Below are 17,603 nucleotides of genomic sequence, written 5' to 3' on the forward strand. Positions count from 1 at the left end.
AAGCAAATCGCAAGGGCTACCAGAAATACTTCCACCCACCAAACTTCATCAATTCTCTACATGGATAGCATACAGTATTGCAGAATATTCCACGTGGAGTGTCTACCTACCGTAGCGGGCCTTTTCTTCTCCGACGTCCGTTTCACTTTTCTAGAAGCCTATCATTACAGTAGCAGCATAATTGAACCTTGAATGTCAAGTTCCAAACCCTGTTGGCACGTCATCCTATCGCTAAAAATACCATGCTTAAACCTTGCCTCCCTTCTACATTATATCCCTACCTAGCCGCGTTGGTTTCAACGTCACGCTTTATCGAAAGACAAGTACTATCGCCATGTTATTCTGAGAGACTTTATGTCTTACAAAAGCTATAATCTTGAATATGCCGTATCTTCAGGGCATATGTGGGATATAGGGACCCTGGCTTAATTTCATGTAGTACTGTAAATCCTTGAAAAGGACACAAGGAAGCCCTCGAAAGCTGCGCACTGGAGCGGCGGACTGTGATTCGGAGGGGAGGAGGGGGGGTTGAAGCATCTTCCCTAAAAGGAAGGCGGTGGGCCGATTACCCAATCTGATTGGCTGCTCCATCATCTTAGTACTTGCGTGCCACTATGCCCACCATATCGAAGTACCTCTATGTACCCATAGATCAGCAAGTTCAGTCTAGGTAAGAATTCAGTCCGCGGTCAAGTGCTATTAAGACATTGTTAATCAACGATTTTGCTCTATTTTATTTTGTCCTTGTCTGTTCTATAATTGCTATCTTGAACAAGTATAATAGGTACTCTATAATAAACCGGAGTAGTCCCATCTAAGTCTATCATCGCCAAAGTTACGAGGTAAAATACACAAACATAAACCCTACCCAGCTAACGACAACCCCCAAAGCCGAGTACGCGCTCATGAACATGAGTGGCAAGAACTCGTATCTGGCACCAAATATCATCTGGTGCAATAAGGAGCAGTACACGATCAACGGGATGCTCACGGCGATGTATAGAATCGTCAGCCTGTCGAAGAGGAAGAACCGGGGCCGCTGAGACGCTGGCGCCAGACGATCGAAGACCATGAGGAACAGAACAAGCCAGAAGACGGTGTATATCGTCTTGACGGGGAATTCAGCGGGGGTGAAGAGCAGTGGGAAGAGCGATACATGGCCGGAGACGGCCAGTGGCCTGAATGCGCTGACGTGGCGCCGGTCTTTGAGAGCAATGAGACTGAAGGGAATGAGGACGAGAAGAATGGCTTTTTCATGGACATGCCATCCGAATAGGAAGGAGGCGTAACCGCACAGCGTCACGGCTCCGATGAAAGCATCCCAGCTCGGACGGTTGAAGAGCTTCAGTAAGGGGATACCTTGGAAGAGGAGAGTCAAGGTGAAGCACAATCTGGGCGTGATCTCCGGGAGCACTGCAAAGGCTGTGTCGCCTACGAGACCTCTTGTCACGCTATTGATAGCTTCAGCCTTCACGGGCAGGCCCAAGCGTGGCGCAACTGATAATACGAATTAGTCATATAGCGAGCGCTGAGTCCGGATTTCTTACACTTACCAAAAATCAAGAGCCGGTCGAGGAAAGAATACAAGGCCCATACATTGGGTGCCCAGTATGCATGGCACAAGCCGCGCGAAAATGGGAACAATCTGCTAAGAATTTGAGGAATTTGGCCCTTGAGAGCAAAAGGGCCGAAGGCCGTAGCGAAGACGGCCAAGATACCAGTACCGAGCTTGACGCAATTGGCGAATTGGATTCTGAAGATGGACTTGGGCGAGAGACAGTAAACCCGGAGCAAAAAGACGAAATATGCCGGCGCGAGATAGAGATAAATGTGCTTCATGCACAAGAGCGCAGCGAAGGCCAATCCGCTGGCGAGGAGGGTAGATCGCTGGCGCGCTAGAACGAGCGATAGGAGTAAAAGACCATACATGGCGCCATTATATTGGAAGTGGATATGGTCGATGATGAGAAGGCCAGGCGAGAGAAGGACTGAAATGGCAGCGGCCTGGGCGGCTCGTTTGTCCAGGGCGTGCGCAGACTCGGCAAACCTGGAAACATCATGTTAGCTAACCGCTAGGATAACCAGTAGATGGGCCAAGTGTACCGTTGGAGGGCATATACTAGGACCAACTCGGTCACAATGACTGTGGCCCTCTGGAAGTAGATGGTCTCCCAGCTATCGTATCCCAGATTGCTAATGCGAAGCATGGCGGGGTCGACGAGCTTCGCGACCTGAGACATAAGCCACTCGAAGTAGGCGAAGAAAGGCGGGTAATCGAGAGTCCATTCCGACGTCTTCTCGTAGTACCACTCCCAGGGAGAGAGGCTGTTGGTGATGGCCAGCCAGTTCCGATGGACTTCGAAGTCGGTCGATTTACTATATGGCGCACACGGGTGGTTAGTCTCACGTAGAGTTTGTCGCAAGGATCGGACAGAATTCGTCTGCGTACTAAGCTGGGAAGAGAAGGATCTTGAAGGCGGTCGCGACAATTGCGCATTGCGCAATGGTCGGATACGTCTCGCTCATTGCGCCGGTAGTTGTTGTAGTATCATGGCCAACGAGGGATGGAGGGTATGCGCCGTCGAGAGGAGCGTGTGTAGGTACCTAATTGCTCATACCAAGCTTGAAGAATCGTGGTACGTAGGTATGTACCTAGGTAGCTATTAGGTATGTAAGCGACAACGATGCCAACGATGCCTCTCTTCGGACAGCTCTCCCCTCTGATTCTATCGTGAGAGTAGGTACAAACCAGATACGTATGGATTTAGGTAGGATAAGATAAGTGGCGTACCTCGCGTACCTGGTGTACCTGGTGGACCCTTGGCTTCAACACGGAAATTGCGACATAGTTTCTCGCGCATCACCTTTTGTTACTCGCGCGCCACGCTAAACCTACCATAGCAATTGTTGGGTCTCTGTCTATAACCCCCCTGTTTTCCCATATAAATTGGGTTAGTTATAGATATACCCTTAATAGCAATTATAAAAACAGTTATTTTTTATATTATTATTTAAGAAGTATACCTTTTAAAAAATAGTTAAGTTAATTAATTTTTTAAGTTTAAAACTTTTATAATAAATAAATTACTATTATATTTATTAATAAAAATGTTCCCTTTTAAAAGTACCTTATAATTTATTTTTTAACCTTTTTTAAAAAAGTAATTTATTTATTAATCTTAATATAAAATTACCCCTTTTACTATTTATTTAATTAACCTTTAAAGTTAAAGATAATATTTATTAAATATATATAATTTTTATTACTTTTAAAGACTTTAAATTAGCTATTATAAAACTATTATAATACTTTTTAATAGTAATATTTTATCCTTTAATATTAAAAAAAGCTATATTTACAGTTTTAAATCCTTTTCTTTTTAAAAGCCTTAAAGGTTATAATATTATTATTTAATAATTAAATTTTATAATATTAATAATAAAGGTGGTATTATTAACCTTACCTATTTATTTAAATTTATATTACTTTTTTTAATTATTATTTTTTATTAAAAAGGAATTTAACTATTTATAATAGGTATTTAAAATAAGTTAAAAATATTAAAAATATATATAAAGTATAAAATAGTTAAAATTGGATTATTTTAAAGTAATTTATATAGTTTTTAAAGCTATTATTTATTTTAAAAGTTATTAATTAATAATAAAGGGTTAAGTTATATAAAATTAATTAATAACTATTAATAAAATTTAAAGTCTTTTATTTTAAAGCTTTATTTAAGCTTTAATTAAACTTTATAAAAACTATTACTTTAATTAAAAGATAATAACTATTAAAAGGAATTATAATAATAAGGAATATTTTATTACTTTATAAAATTACTAATATATTTAAATAATAACTTATTAGTTTAATAAGCTTTAAAAGTTATTTAATATTATTTATAAGCTTTTTTAAAAGTATATTATAAAACCTTTATCTTTAAAGTTTAATTATTAAATATTAATGCTTTATTTATAATTAATTTATAATATATTTAATATTTTTATAATTGTTTATATTTAGCCTTTTTTATTATAATTAGGAATAATATTACTTTATATAATTAAAAGCTATTAGTTTAAGGATTATAAAGGTAGGTTTTTAATTTAATATATAAACTTTTAACTTTTAAAGTTATTTATATATTATAGTTTTTATATTTAATTATATAATAATAAGCTTATTATTAATATATTTATTAATAAATAAAAAAATAGGTAATAATTTTTAATTAATTAAAAAACTTATTATAAAGGTTATTTTAATAGTAAAAAGCTTCGTTTTTAATTTTATAATAGGCTATATAGCTAAAGAGGGTTAAAACCCTATTAATATTATAATTAACTTTAAAAAGGTTAAAAGCTTTATAGTATTAATAGTATTAATATTTTATAATAGCTTTATTTATTATTAATAATAATAAAGGTAATAAAATTTTAAACTTTTTATTACTTATATAATTAAGCTTTTATTATTAGGTTAGCTTTATAAGCTATTTAGTATTTAAAGGTTTAAAACTTTAAAGTATAGTTCCTTTTTAATATTATTTAATATTAATCCTAACGTTAATTATAATATATATAATATAAAGCTATAATTATACCTTTAGTTAAATTATTTTAATTATATTATAAATACCTTTAACTTTATTTATAATAATAATTAAAAGTATTAAAATATTAAATTTAAAGTATAACTTTTTAACTTTATTAAATATTTAAATATATAAAGGTTTAAAGTTATTATTTAATATTATAAAGGTTATATTAAAGGTTATATTTAATATAATTATATTAATAACCTTTAAAAATACCTTTTAAATTAAAAAATATTACTTTAATAATTAAATAAGATTATATATATAATTATTTTAAATTTTTAATTAATATTATACTTTTATTTTTTATAGGGTATAAAGGATTATAATACTATTTATATAAATACCTTATTCTTTATATTAAAGCTTATTAATAATATTTTTTAAGTTCTATTTAATAATTATATTAAAAGGATTTAAAGCTATTATTAATTTATATATTTTTTAAAGGAAGATAAAATTATTAAAACTAGTTTTAATAATTTTATAAATCTTTTCTATTATTTATTTTTAATAGTAAAAAATTATAAATAAAGATAAAAGGTAATTATAATAAGGATAATTAATAATAAAGGTTTAATTATTTTAATATTTATAAAGCTTTATTATACCTTTAAATTAATAATTAACCTTAATGTTTAAAGTTTTCCTTTATATAATAATAAACTTATAATTAATAATAATAATAATATACTTTATTATATATTATATATATTAATTATTAATCTTATTAAAAGTATTATACTTTATAATTATAAAGCTTTTATAAAGTGTATATATTTATTAAGCTTTAAAGCTTATAGTAAAGGTAAGAAATTAATTATTAAAAGGTAATATTAAAGGTATAATATTAAAAATTAATAATTTAATAGTTTAATTTAAAAAAAAATACAATTAATATAAAATTAATAAATAAAGTTAAAAATTATATACTTTTAATAAATATTATAAAGTATATAATATTATTAATAGTTTAAAATATAATAAAAGTAATAAATAAAAGTTAAAGATAATAAATAAAAGTTAAAAGTAATTAATTAAAAATTAAATAATAATAATTATTTAAATTAAATAGGGCCTATAAATATTTAACTAATTAAATAGCTTAAATTTAAAAATAATAGGTTATATATTGCTATTAACCGCTATTTTTAATATATACCATTATAACTTTTAATAGATATTATTTTTTTAATAGTTATTATAGGTCTTATTAGGAGATATAAGGGTTATATTTTAAAAAGGGCTAAATTAGGTATGCCAAGGACCGTTATAGGGGTATCAGTATGTACTGCCCTAATAATTGCTATAGTAGGTTTAGCGTGGCGCGCGAGTAACAAAAGGTGATGCGCGAGAAACTGTGTTACGGAAATTGGGGTATCGTCCATGTTTTTAGCGGGGTTCGCGATTGAAGGGTCGGCCGGTACCTGATGTACATGATATGTAGTGTACCCGCGATGCCGATGCAAGGTTCTAAGTTGTAACACGCATGATACCTGTCATACGCTCTAACAGCTGTCATTCATCAGACGAAAGGAATTGAGTTGACCTTGACATTTTCTTCTCTCTTGCATGTGCTTCTTAGAAGTCTACTTACTACCTACATAGGTATACATACAGACAATCCTTTCTAGGCGTCCCGGACACACGAGGTTCCGTACCTAGCAAAGATCTAGGTATCTTACTTAGTAATTAAACCTATTCCGACCAGATCCAACCATCTTGTCGCAAGTCTTTATACATTATGGGCCTAGTTGCGCGCGGGAACTCCACAAATGGCCTTGTACGGCCTCGTGCGAACTTGCTCTATTCGTAGCTGCAAAGTGTCCTCTTAGCCTGCTCGGCCTGGCTGGTAGCTCTTTACCACGCTGCACACACCAAACACCAACCACTTGCTGACCCGGAGCTTCAGCTGGCCCTAAGAGCTGTGCAAGGGTCTATCTACCTGTGAATCGTGATTGACATATGATGTCTATTTATATTGCTGCTCAACTTATATAATAATTTCCCGACGACGACGACGACGACGACAAGAAGAACAACAAGTACCGTAGTATCTAGCCATTGGCACGACCAGGTGTAGAACAACGAAGCCACTCCCAAGGCTGTTTGTTTGTTTGTTGTCCTTCCTGTCTTCGGTGCATTGTCTGTCGGCCTCTCTGCCTGTTCAGCAGCCCGCTGCACCATCGCATCATCACCTCTGTCTTGTTTTACCAGGACCTTAGAGTCCACACATTATTATTATTCGAGATGCGCCTCATACGACCGGACTCGATTCTTGCTCTGGGTCTGGCTACCCTGGCTACAGCTCGAGCCCAATTCTTAGTCAGTGAGCTTAGCTTTGGTTATACTGGGAAGTACGTGCTCATACTTCATGCCTACATATGTACTCGGGCATACCTTGCTGCACATGCGTTTGCTTCTGAACGAAGTAACGAACCCCGCCATGATTACAACCAACCATCAATCTACCCAATCTACCACGCATCGTAATGCAGAACTTGCTAAGCTCACAATCGTCATGCCAACAGGATAAACGATCGCGGAGAGGCCAAAGTTCCCGGGTTCACAATCCAGGGCACCCCGAACGTCCCCGAGATCCTCTCCAACAAGCTCATACTCACACCCCCTGTGCCCGGCAATGCGCGCGGCGCTGTCTGGGCCGACAAGACGAACCAGTATAGCGAATGGGTGGCCGACGTCGACTTCCGCGCCAACGGTGGTGAGAGGGGCAGTGGCAACCTCAATATCTGGCTTGCGCGACAGGGGAGTCAGGAGATAGGCTCGTCGAGCATTTATACAGTCGGTCGCTTCGACGGACTGGCTCTCGTCATCGACCAGCACGGCGGGTCCGCTGGCATGATCAGGGGCTTCCTCAACGACGGTAGCATCGACTTCAAATCACACCATAGCGTGGATAGCCTCGCCTTTGGCCACTGTTACTATGCCTACCGCAACCTTGGCCGTCCTTCGCAGATCAAGATACGCCAGACAGCCCAGTCGTTCAAGGTCGAGATTGACAATCGTCTATGCTTCGACAGTGATCAGATAACTATTCCCCCTGGTTATCAGTACGGTATATCTGCTGCGTCCGCAGACAACCCTGACTCCTTCGAGATCTTCAAGTTGGTCGTCATGACCCAGGATCTCGCGGCGAAGTCCAACGGGGCACCACCAACCCAACAGAAACAGCAAAACGATGGACAGAACCAAGCTAAGGCCCAGACGAGCTACGGCCGCAACAACCGGGACACGAATAACGCAAAGTCGGACGAGACATTCGATGAATCCATCCCTGACGCTTCGGCCGACACCATCACCAGCTCCAAGGCGCAATTCGCCGACCTACATAACCGTCTACAGAGCGTGAACCACCACCTCTCGACCATCTTCCGCCAGAACGCAGGCATGAACAACATGAACGAGAAGCGGCACGAGGAGACATCGCGGATGATCGACGACCTGAAGTCCAGCCTGTCGAAAATCGACAAGCTAGACAAACTCGACAGACTCGAGTGGCTCGTGGGCGAGGTGACCAAGATGCAGCGGGACATCCAGAGCATCAAGACGGACATGAACAACCGCATCAGCCAGTCCGAGAACAACCTCAAGCGCGCCATCTCCTCCAACCACGGCACCATGCTCGAGCACGTGGCGGTGCAGGCGACGCCGCGCCACGGCAAGCTCATCTTCGTCATCATCGGCAGCCAGATCATCCTCGTCGCGGGCTACATCTACTACGAGCGGAAGAAGACGTTGCCGAAGAAGTATTTGTGAATAGAAATGATGGGGATAGAAGTAACGTATAACACAATCACCACGAGGGGGGAAGAAATCGAAATCGGAATGAAAATAAGTATTCGAAATCCATATAGTGAATCTGGGAAACAGGGCGAGTCTCGAGGATGAAATGGAGAAACGCGGCGGTACTGTAAGGAGACAGACAGAAGAAAAGAGACCATAGAGGGATGGGATGGATAAGGAAAGGGAAACGGGGATGAATGGATAGGTTGGTTCAATTGTATAAAAAGCCAACCAAACCACCATAGTACTACCTATCTAGGTGTCTGTGTCTGCCTTGTCTGGTATGAACACTCAGCATCATATTTTACGACTTAGCGATATTTTTTGGGGGTTTTGTTTTATCTTAGGGGAATAAAAATGATAGAAACCATCCGATTCTTATGTATATCCAGTTCTGCATCGTGATAAGTTGTTTTGCTGGGATACTTTCTTTCTTTTTGGGTTTAGTTAAGTGGTTTAACTGGTTGATGGATTAGTTGGTTGAAAGCGAGCAGATTGATAGCTAAGGCTGCATTTATAACTATACCCAGGAGTTATTGTAAGATGAAATAAGATAGTTATACTTAGCTTGTAAAGAAAGTTTTATTTATATATAATAAGTTATTGCATTTAAGATTTACTATTGCTCTTAACTATCTTTATTTTTACCTTTCCTGTTCAGCCCCTATTCTTAAAAGATGGGCTATATATATACCTATATTTATAAATAACACCAGCAGAATAAGAAAGCAGGTTGAAAACTCTTATATATACTTACTCCTATATGGAACGTGTAAGACGCCAACTTGCTAGTTCAACTATACCATACTATACCACTTCAAAGCACCCACTAGGCCACCAGATGTAATTCCCATGAGACGAAATCCATAGCTGGCATGACGCTTCGCGAACTGAACTCTTTACTCTTTCCATGAAATCCTCATCATGCTGCGCGAACCCTAATTAAAATCTACTCTATTGTATATATGAGATCCAAGAGATGTCCGCCTTACACATACGTTCCAATACCGAACTTTTCCAAAGAATATAGTTGCCCCTATCTATCTATTCTATGATGTAAAACTACCGGAAATACCTACATTCTCTCCGCACGCAATTTCCTACGTTATCTGTGTACTCACGCATAGACGGTGCCGTCTAGTAGAAAGATAACGGCAAAAAAAAACCTTAAAAAAACTTTCAAAAGAAATAAAACGTACAACACCGAGGATTCGCTGGTCGTCACCGACCCAACTACTAATTCGGCGCTCACTAGCTTATCTAAGGGGGGAGCGGACGGGACCCCGAGTTCTCCAGCGGCTATGGTCGTACGTGACATCTTTGGTCATTGTCAGGGTATATATATCCCTTCCCTTCCCTTTGCTTTACTACCTTGCTTTCCCCCTATCTACCCCTATACCCACTCACACTACACAGTCAACAACTCATGCAGGTCGGTACATAAGTAAGAAGAATCAGTTCGCGACCCCCAAGATCCTCAACAGCTCTTCTCCCTTCGGCGCAGTCGTCAGATTCTCGTACCCCTCAGACGTTACGAGGATGCAATCCTCGATGCGCGCGCCGCCGACGTCCCAGTACCGCTCGAGCACGGCCTGGTCTATGTATTTGCTGTGCTGGTCGCTGCGCAGGAAGTATGCCTCGATGTACGGGCGGCAGAAGTAGAGACCTGGCTGATTACGCGGGGATGTAACGTTAGTATTGTATTTACTGACAAGGGAGGAAAGAAGAGGAGAGGAAGGGAACTGGTGCATGGAAGCTTGCTATCTGGTGTTGATACCAGGAGAGGGGTCTCGTTAAATGACAAACTGGTATCGTAGGGAGGATGTATAAAGGGGTCATAAGAAGCTCGAGGCCGCTCACCTCAACAGTGACAATCATGTTTGGCTGTAATATATGATTCTTCGGACTAGCAGCCTCGCTGGTATCGCCACTTCCATCTGTGATGGCAGCTTGCTTGATCATGGCGCGCAATGAATTCGGGCCGACGGGTCGTCTTTTGCCCCATATGCTCTCGCCCACAGGACGTAGAAGCTCCTGACTCAGAACGCTTGTGATTCAAGTTAGTCAGGCGGTTTTACAGAACAGCGAGCCTAGATAGACAACCAATATTAAACGTTGAGTGAGAGGAAGAAAGGACGGTACTTACTCGTGAACATCGAGACCTACGTGGTGGCCAAGTCCATGCGGGAAGAAAGCTGCTCCTGTCCCATTTTTAAATATTTCATCGGCGGTGCCGTTGTGTAGACTTAGACACGGAGAATTAGCGATCTTCCACTTCTAGGGAAGCAAATTCTGTTCCGCAGTATGCTGCAGGAAAAGTAATATAACAGCAGGCAACCACTTACATGCCTAATCGCAGCAAGCCTTTCACCGCGACGAGAGTAGCATGGAGCTGCAGGTCGCGGAACACGACCCCGGGACGAATGCGCTGGATACACTCCTCCTGCATCTGATGCACGAGATCATAGATCGCCCTAGCCTCGGGAGAGAACGTCGAGCCGATGGGTAATGTACGCGTCACATCGCTCGCGTAACACTCCCATTCCGCGCCAGCATCGAGCACGACAAGCTGCCGACCAGCTAACGGCTCGTTATTTGCGTCGTAATGCAGCGTCGAGGCATTCGGTCCGGACCCGGCGATAATGGGGTAAGATTGGACGTGGGCGTTCTGCGCCGTACATGACCCGAGAAAAGCAGCCTCGATCTGGCATTCGTTCGACAGCCCATACATCGACGTGGCTACCTCCCTATGCGCCTCCGAAGACACGGCATTCGCTTTCCGGATCATGTCGATCTCGTACTCGGTTTTAATCACTCTCAGCCCGTCTATCGCGGGCTGCAGCGACGTCGTGTCGATGAAGACATGAGGCTTGAGCTTTTCGAACTCGGCAGACTTGGGCATCTGAGATGCTCGCAGAACATAGAGCGTCTTGACCTTGGCCAGCCGCGAGGTCAAGTATTCTGACAGCGAGTTGCTGTATTTCACGTCGTGCACGTCGGATCTGGCGAGGCAGTCCTCCGGGGACGGTGTCTTCCCGAACCAAAGAATAGTCGCGGGGGGTGTATAAGGGATCCAGAGCGTCAGCTTATCAGCCTCTATATCGTATGTGACGCTGCACCCTGCGAAATTTACTCCGGAAAGATAATAGAAGCTGACGCCTTATGTTAGTGCCACATGCAAAGGAGGCAGATTGTGGGTGGTTTGGACTTACTAACGGCGCTGACGGAAAGCTGGTCCTTGGTCGGCATCCTCCCATGTCACATTCCATTGTCCCGGCAGGAAAATAAGACCATCCTGCTTGCCTAGCTCTCTTGCTAGATTTCTTGCGTGAAGCTTAGCTAGTGAGGTTGTTAGCTTTCAATTATAAAGTAAGGCAGATCCATAAGAAATCTGGGAGCGACGTCTTTATAGAGATGTGTTCAGTCATGGGGGAGCATTGAGTCGAGCTTGTAATGTAACTATTGAGACCTATACAGCAAAATGTAGATGATCCAGTGGCAGGGTAATCAACTCAAACATCTCCAATCTCTCTACTTGGAGTCGAGAGTTTATAGAGTTCAAAAGGGACGTAGTTGACTAGGTAGTCATTCCGCGAGAAATGTAAATAGCCATGATCCCACAAGCATACCCGTGAGCACCGAAAAAGAAGAAGACACATTTCAACGACACTCCGCATGTAAACCAAGGGTTACTCACCGGGATATTTCTTAGCGACTCCAGAGTGGACAGGACCAGGAGCCTTGATTTCTATAGAACTGTAGCAGATGATTAGCATTCGATGTCTCTAGGAGGGAAACGGCAAGTAGTAAGTATGGATAAGGACATGCATATAAAGCACGCAAGAGACCTACAGAGCATCAAACTCATCCTCAAGCACAATGCGATGCTGGATGTTCGTAGCCTCCATCTCTAGGGTACCTAGAACTGCCAAGGCATATAAATCTGGGAATACACCTGTACGCCTTCGCCTCGGAAACTAAAGACACCCAACACCAATAAAACATGAGATTCTTCCAATGAATGAGATCTTCGGTCTTATCTTGTATATATCGTGTTAACTGACGATGAATAGGCTGTTTGTAGACGGGAGGATAGCACACGGCTGGGATTTGGATTGATTGGTGACGAGGATCGTAAGGGGTAGCCTACCCCATGGGGACTTAGCTACCCGGCAGGTACTGTTAGATAATTGGTGGCTTATATGTGGCGGGGAATGAGGCTGGGGAGTTTACGTACTTACCTAACCTCCTAATCACCTCAACATCGCAATTTATATATAGAATCGCGTTTCCTTAATAGCTTTACAAATTTGCATGCTTTACAGATAATTGTTCTAATATTCGTCGCCTACAATAATATCACATGGCAAGTATTTACATAGAACATTGATCACATCCACGTAAGCATACAAAGGCGCTGAGCATGACTTGAAAGATTGATTTCTCCTCCCCATAAACCACAGTTCATAGACCTGATAATTCACTACATAGGTATAAAATATACTTGCCAAAATACAAGTTGCGCCTCTATGCTCTCTTGTCTCATGAATCGTCACAGGTGGTATATTTACACAGAAATCTCCTGAGAACTTCGTCTTTTTGCCGTCAGTACGGTCCCTAAATCCCCAGTTTTCCAAGGTCTCGCAGGTATGTCTGACGTACGCAGTGGGTATCTTTTTGTCTCCTCTCTCGTTATCACTCCCTCTCTCTCTCTCTCCTTTTGTACCGGAATCTCTTGCACCGTAAGAAAATCAATGCTATCACTCCATTCCATGCTGTGGAAACATTCCTTGCCAGGATGAGGGGGCAAGCATGTGGTCATAGTCTCTTGGTGGTCGTAGTTGCTCTTGCTCCATTTGTAATCCTTGAGGATGGGGACGGTGCATTGATGGGTGCATGGGATGTGAGGGTAGCATTGGGTCCGAGTACATGTGTGCCGCGAACCCGAGACCTGTGTTCCCCTGCGGCTGCATTAAGTACGGCGGAAGGGGGCCTAATAGCTGGCCCTCGATACCGTCATAGAGCTGAGGTACATAATATGACGAAGGGTCATGCGGTAACACATCTCCAGGGTTTGCGTGATGCAGACTGGGCCCATGGATTCCAAAGTCAACTCGCGGCTGGTTCGGGTAAGCCAGTGGATCGTCCGATGGGAACATCATGGCGTCGAGTCGATGTATTTGTTGGGCCGCCCCTATCGTGCCGAGCGGTACCTTAGCTGTGCTAGTACCGCTTAGACTGGCACCTGTCATCGGGTCCTGAGGTGCTGATAATTGTGGGGAGGGGAAATGGAACGAGTTGAACATTGGGTCCATGCTTGGACTAGATCCGTTCTCATCGCCAAATAACCCTGTGCGTGAGGCTAACGCCGGAGAACGCTTTTGAATCTTGGCGGAGATGGCCTTTGATAAGCTGGGACCTTTGGTAGCGCCTCGAGATGACGACGGAGAGTTGATTTTCTGGAGCGACGGACTAATCTCGAGTTTCAGGCCCGGCCGGGCTCGTTTCTTTGAAGGCGCAGTCTGCACGTCGAGCTCTTTGAGCTGGTCCGGCAATTGAATGAAAAGAGCCTGGATAGGTCAGTCACCTGGGATTTCTTTCCCACAGCAGCAATAAACTTACTTCTAAAGAACTGAAGATTCGGTCTGCAACCATACTCTTCGGTGCGAGCTCGCCAATCATGTTTTTCCCCGCTATAGCATCTGCGAGGATTTCCTTCGATCCTTGCTTATTCTGATTTTCCAAGACATAGAAGACTAAAGATATAATGGCGAAGTATTCCGAAAAGAGCGTAAACCAATAGGGCCCCACGAGAGATACCTGTTTCCGCATCTCAGTGCCAATATGCACAATATTACGGGCGACTGAGATGTATGCAGCCCCACAAGCGTACGCGCGTTCACTAATATCCTTGCCAGCACAGAATCTCGGAGAGACGTAGTGGAGGAAGGGCCTGTAAAGAACCATCTGGACATGGGCGTAGGCAAATCTCAATAGATTACGGATCCTAGTGGGAGTTAGCGTCTCATTCGTTGTAGGTCAAGTATGCGCCAAGAAATGGAGGGTGAGGGGCTGTGGCTCGCAAACAATTGAAACCCGAGATTACTTACCGCACAACTTCAACTGATCCCTCTGGACTTGGCCGCCAAGCAAAGGGTAGTTGTTCGTTCCACTGCTGAAGCTCCTCTTCCATTTCTTTAACGCGTGCATAGCTAACCATGTAGGAGGCACTTTGCGATTCATCCTCGTCTGTTACTTTTGGATCCGCTCGCTTTAAGGGGTAAACATTCTTGACGACTTTACTCAAGAGATCCATCAACTTGACGTGCGCATTGAACGCTTCAATATATGAAGGGGTACCAGATGGTGGAGTTGTAATCCCTTCTTTCGTAATAAAATCGTCATCCACGGCGGTTGGAAGCAACTGATCGATATCATCGTCGTTCAATAACAAAGGAAATCCCAGGAGTGCAGATACATAGGTATCCATCTGTCGACATATATAAAAGACCCTACGCCTCGTTTCAGATTCGACAGGATCCATCTTGATATATGGTAAATGGCGATGTAATCCCATCCGAAGCGCTGATCGCAGGGCAATGCCAACAAATCCATAACACGTGCTCAGGTTCGACATAGACTGCAAAAATAAGATCATGAAAAGCAAGGCCTGAAGTGAGGTGAGGTCTCGGCATTCAGTGATATCCTGTAATAAAAATCTAGCGGAGCTATAATAGCTAAGACTGTACCAAAACAATGTCAGATATCCAATCAGAGGTCATCGGGGTGGGGGATAAGTACGCTTCGTCCGTAGACCTTTTGTAGGGCGGTGAATTCATTACCCGACCATCGGGGACATCATACATGCAACCAAGTGCCATGGCTGCATACGCGAGGGCCAAGTTCCTCTTGTCTTCTATTCCGAAGTCGTCACTAGGTTTATCGTACAAACTATCTAGCATGCTGTAAAAAGTAGGCTTGTGCACAATCCGTAGCAGGCAAGTAGCATTGTCTAGAGACTCGGAGCAAAGCGCAAGTGCTCTCTCTTTCGGGGGAAGGTTGTATGTGGGAGCGCTGGAAGTAGTAGACCATGGAGAGCTGGGTACTGGCCGAGGGGAATCGAGAGTTGTAACCCCGGCAGGCCGAGGAGGCCGTGGCATGAAAGGGATCTGATAATCTCGCCCCAGCAAGGTCTTAAAATGCTTCTTCATTTGCTTGAAGAAAACAGACCCAGAAGATGTGCCATGGAAGTCGTAGTCACCGCTTTCATTGAGATCAAGTTGACCAGCACTGGATATCATAGACTGTAACTGACCTTCGGAAGAACCCGGCTTGGGCTGGTCTTTCCTTTGGGCAGCGGCGGCTTTCTGTCTCGCCTGTTCGCGCATCCTGAATTCTTGCTGAACGGCAGGATCTAGGTTAGGATCATTGAGGTCAACATCAGGCATGAACTTGCGAAGCAGCGTCTCGGCTCTTGATAGCTTGTTCTCAAGCGCTTCAATATATTGTGGCGCTGGGTTTCGCCGCCTATTGGAAGGCTTATCATATGTACATTCTGTGATGTTAGTAAGCAAAAAGGAGACAACGAGAGTGGACAAGGTCAAAGCTACCTACCATAGCTGTAAACCTGGCAGTGTGTGCAAGGTTGTTTCCCATCACACTTGATTTTTTTGCGACGGCATTCATCGCAGGCGCGCGTTACACGGCGGCGCTGCTGTAGAGGGACGGGTGCCCCTGGACGGGACGACGAGTCGGAAGGGCCTTCAACATCATCGCCGGGCGTGTCGCGTGGGGATTGAGTTTCAGTGGCCCGAGTAGTAGTGGCGGCATCATTCTCGGTATCGTCTGGCAGGTCAGGCACGGACGGGCTCGCAAGACGAGCTATAGATGGAGATCTGGGGGACGAGGTCGCTCGATCCGCCGGCGGCTGTGAGGGGCGCGGAGAGGGGGTCATATCCGGCTGAAAAGAGGCGTGGATTGACTCTTTAACCCGGGGCGACCAGACAGAAGGCTCGTGAGACAGACAGACAGTCGTCTTCCCTGTCAGTCAGAAACAAATTACTTGTTGGCACAGGAACGTGCTTGTCGCATTTTGAAGGACTTTGTGAAAGGTCGGGTCGACGAGATGACGAGATGACAAGATTGAGTCGTGGAGTTCGTGGAGAAGCGACGAGTCCCAGAGAACGAGTGTGGTAAGTCGACTTGTCTCGGGTGCGTGCGTTGTGCAGAGAGAGAGGGAGAGAGAGCTAAGGGTGACACGGTAGGGGGGGCGCAATGGGGGACGGTAGTGGGTAGTGGTACCTAACCTACATACTAGCTACAGTACTAGCTCGCTAGCCTACAGTACCTAGAAGTACCGACCTTGCTCGCTAGCGTGATAGGTCGACAACGGTCGATGGCGGCTGGATTGGGGCGGTACTATGTATGTATTTCTACCTAAGGAGGATATAGGGTATTCCAATAGGAGAGAGTCTGGGAGAGCATGGTAGGTAGATCTCTCTTCAGGAGCCTGCCCACGATACCTACAGTATTCTCCGCACATGGGTGACGATGCGCCTTGTGGATCCGAATACGCACGAGTTGGCAGAGCCAGAACAAAGGCAGCCCAATAGGAGGCCAGCGGGATTGAGGATCACAGTCGGCCCCCGAGAAAGATGTGCACACTGAAAGGCGCTGGGCTACAGTCAACCACCGACGCTGGAGACCAGTTAGAATGGAGAATCGGGACAGCGTCGGTATGTAAGTATGGGTATGTATGGATGGATATGTACGGGATACCTACCGTACCTCACTGCATGTGCACATGCAGTTGACCTTGGGTTGGCCTTTACATGTACTTACACCTACATACAGATATATGTACAGATATATGTATATGGGTGTTGGTGTTGATGTCGCGCGGGATGTCATCTAATTGACTCCTTACCTACCCTACAGTAGGTTTGTAGGACCTTGTGTGTATGTTGGTAGGTATGTTTTGAGAGGTACTACTACTTACAATTGCTGTAAAGGGTTGGGATTTTCCTACCTTTCTACACTATGTAAGAGAGGGTTCTCCTTACCCATACCTACCTCTGACCTACCTAACCTCTCCCCTGCTTACCTACTTAGTAGGCGAGGTAGGTAGCATAGCAAAACCAGAGCATCAAGTAGGCCAGTACATGATAATGATGGTGTCTACACTAACTATGTAGTATG

The 17,603-nt window shown here is 43.1% G+C and overlaps 4 protein-coding genes across 4 annotated transcripts; 1 reads left to right on the forward strand and 3 right to left on the reverse strand.

Moving 5' to 3' along the window:
• Positions 1-710: 710 nt before the first annotated feature.
• On the reverse strand, positions 711-2,814 carry F5B22DRAFT_614197 (ALG8 glycosyltransferase family ALG6). The gene is made up of 4 exons (XM_047975449.1): positions 2,450-2,814; positions 2,104-2,376; positions 1,554-2,047; positions 711-1,497 (listed from the first exon to the last, which is right to left on the reverse strand). Exons 1-4 carry the CDS (start codon positions 2,524-2,526, stop codon positions 836-838), a joined length of 1,506 nt encoding a protein of 501 aa, XP_047829068.1. The 5' UTR covers positions 2,527-2,814; the 3' UTR covers positions 711-835.
• Positions 2,815-6,188: 3,374 nt separating this feature from the next.
• On the forward strand, positions 6,189-8,973 carry F5B22DRAFT_614199 (legume-like lectin family protein). The gene is made up of 2 exons (XM_047975450.1): positions 6,189-6,958; positions 7,133-8,973. Exons 1-2 carry the CDS (start codon positions 6,852-6,854, stop codon positions 8,376-8,378), a joined length of 1,353 nt encoding a protein of 450 aa, XP_047829069.1. The 5' UTR covers positions 6,189-6,851; the 3' UTR covers positions 8,379-8,973.
• A 246-nt stretch (positions 8,974-9,219) lies between these two features.
• Positions 9,220-12,619, reverse strand: F5B22DRAFT_614200 (peptidase M24, structural domain-containing protein). Its single transcript, XM_047975451.1, has 7 exons — positions 12,258-12,619; positions 12,103-12,161; positions 11,618-11,744; positions 10,751-11,557; positions 10,552-10,650; positions 10,266-10,452; positions 9,220-10,075 (listed from the first exon to the last, which is right to left on the reverse strand). Exons 1-7 carry the CDS (start codon positions 12,311-12,313, stop codon positions 9,860-9,862), a joined length of 1,551 nt encoding a protein of 516 aa, XP_047829070.1. The 5' UTR covers positions 12,314-12,619; the 3' UTR covers positions 9,220-9,859.
• A 98-nt stretch (positions 12,620-12,717) lies between these two features.
• F5B22DRAFT_614202 (uncharacterized protein) lies at positions 12,718-17,081 on the reverse strand. The gene is made up of 5 exons (XM_047975452.1): positions 16,020-17,081; positions 15,207-15,960; positions 14,516-15,148; positions 14,028-14,412; positions 12,718-13,975 (listed from the first exon to the last, which is right to left on the reverse strand). The coding sequence occupies exons 1-5, from the start codon at positions 16,357-16,359 to the stop codon at positions 13,166-13,168; spliced, it is 2,922 nt and encodes a 973-aa protein (XP_047829071.1). The 5' UTR covers positions 16,360-17,081; the 3' UTR covers positions 12,718-13,165.
• Positions 17,082-17,603: the final 522 nt, after the last annotated feature.

The sequence above is a fragment of the Xylaria bambusicola genome, assembly GCF_022495145.1.
Source record: "Xylaria bambusicola strain CBS 139988 unplaced genomic scaffold F5B22scaffold_33, whole genome shotgun sequence".
NCBI lineage: Eukaryota > Fungi > Ascomycota > Sordariomycetes > Xylariales > Xylariaceae > Xylaria > Xylaria bambusicola.

Excerpts from the sequence above, each read along its gene's own strand:
- F5B22DRAFT_614200 (XM_047975451.1), bottom strand. The coding sequence starts at position 12,313 with ATGGAGGCTACGAACATCCAGCATCGCATTGTGCTTGAGGATGAGTTT. Across the intron at positions 12,162-12,257 it reads GAGGATGAGTTTGATGCTCT|TTCTATAGAAATCAAGGCTC; the intron begins GTAGGTCTCTTG and ends CATCTGCTACAG. Across the intron at positions 10,076-10,265 it reads ACATGATTGTCACTGTTGAG|CCAGGTCTCTACTTCTGCCG; the intron begins GTGAGCGGCCTC and ends CCGCGTAATCAG.
- F5B22DRAFT_614199 (XM_047975450.1), top strand. The coding sequence starts at position 6,852 with ATGCGCCTCATACGACCGGACTCGATTCTTGCTCTGGGTCTGGCTACC. Across the intron at positions 6,959-7,132 it reads AGCTTTGGTTATACTGGGAA|GATAAACGATCGCGGAGAGG; the intron begins GTACGTGCTCAT and ends TCATGCCAACAG.
- F5B22DRAFT_614197 (XM_047975449.1), bottom strand. The coding sequence starts at position 2,526 with ATGAGCGAGACGTATCCGACCATTGCGCAATGCGCAATTGTCGCGACC. Across the intron at positions 2,377-2,449 it reads ATCCTTCTCTTCCCAGCTTA|TAAATCGACCGACTTCGAAG; the intron begins GTACGCAGACGA and ends TGCGCCATATAG. Across the intron at positions 2,048-2,103 it reads CTAGTATATGCCCTCCAACG|GTTTGCCGAGTCTGCGCACG; the intron begins GTACACTTGGCC and ends TGATGTTTCCAG.
- F5B22DRAFT_614202 (XM_047975452.1), bottom strand. The coding sequence starts at position 16,359 with ATGACCCCCTCTCCGCGCCCCTCACAGCCGCCGGCGGATCGAGCGACC. Across the intron at positions 14,413-14,515 it reads GGATCAGTTGAAGTTGTGCG|GATCCGTAATCTATTGAGAT; the intron begins GTAAGTAATCTC and ends AACTCCCACTAG. Across the intron at positions 13,976-14,027 it reads GAATCTTCAGTTCTTTAGAA|GCTCTTTTCATTCAATTGCC; the intron begins GTAAGTTTATTG and ends TGACCTATCCAG.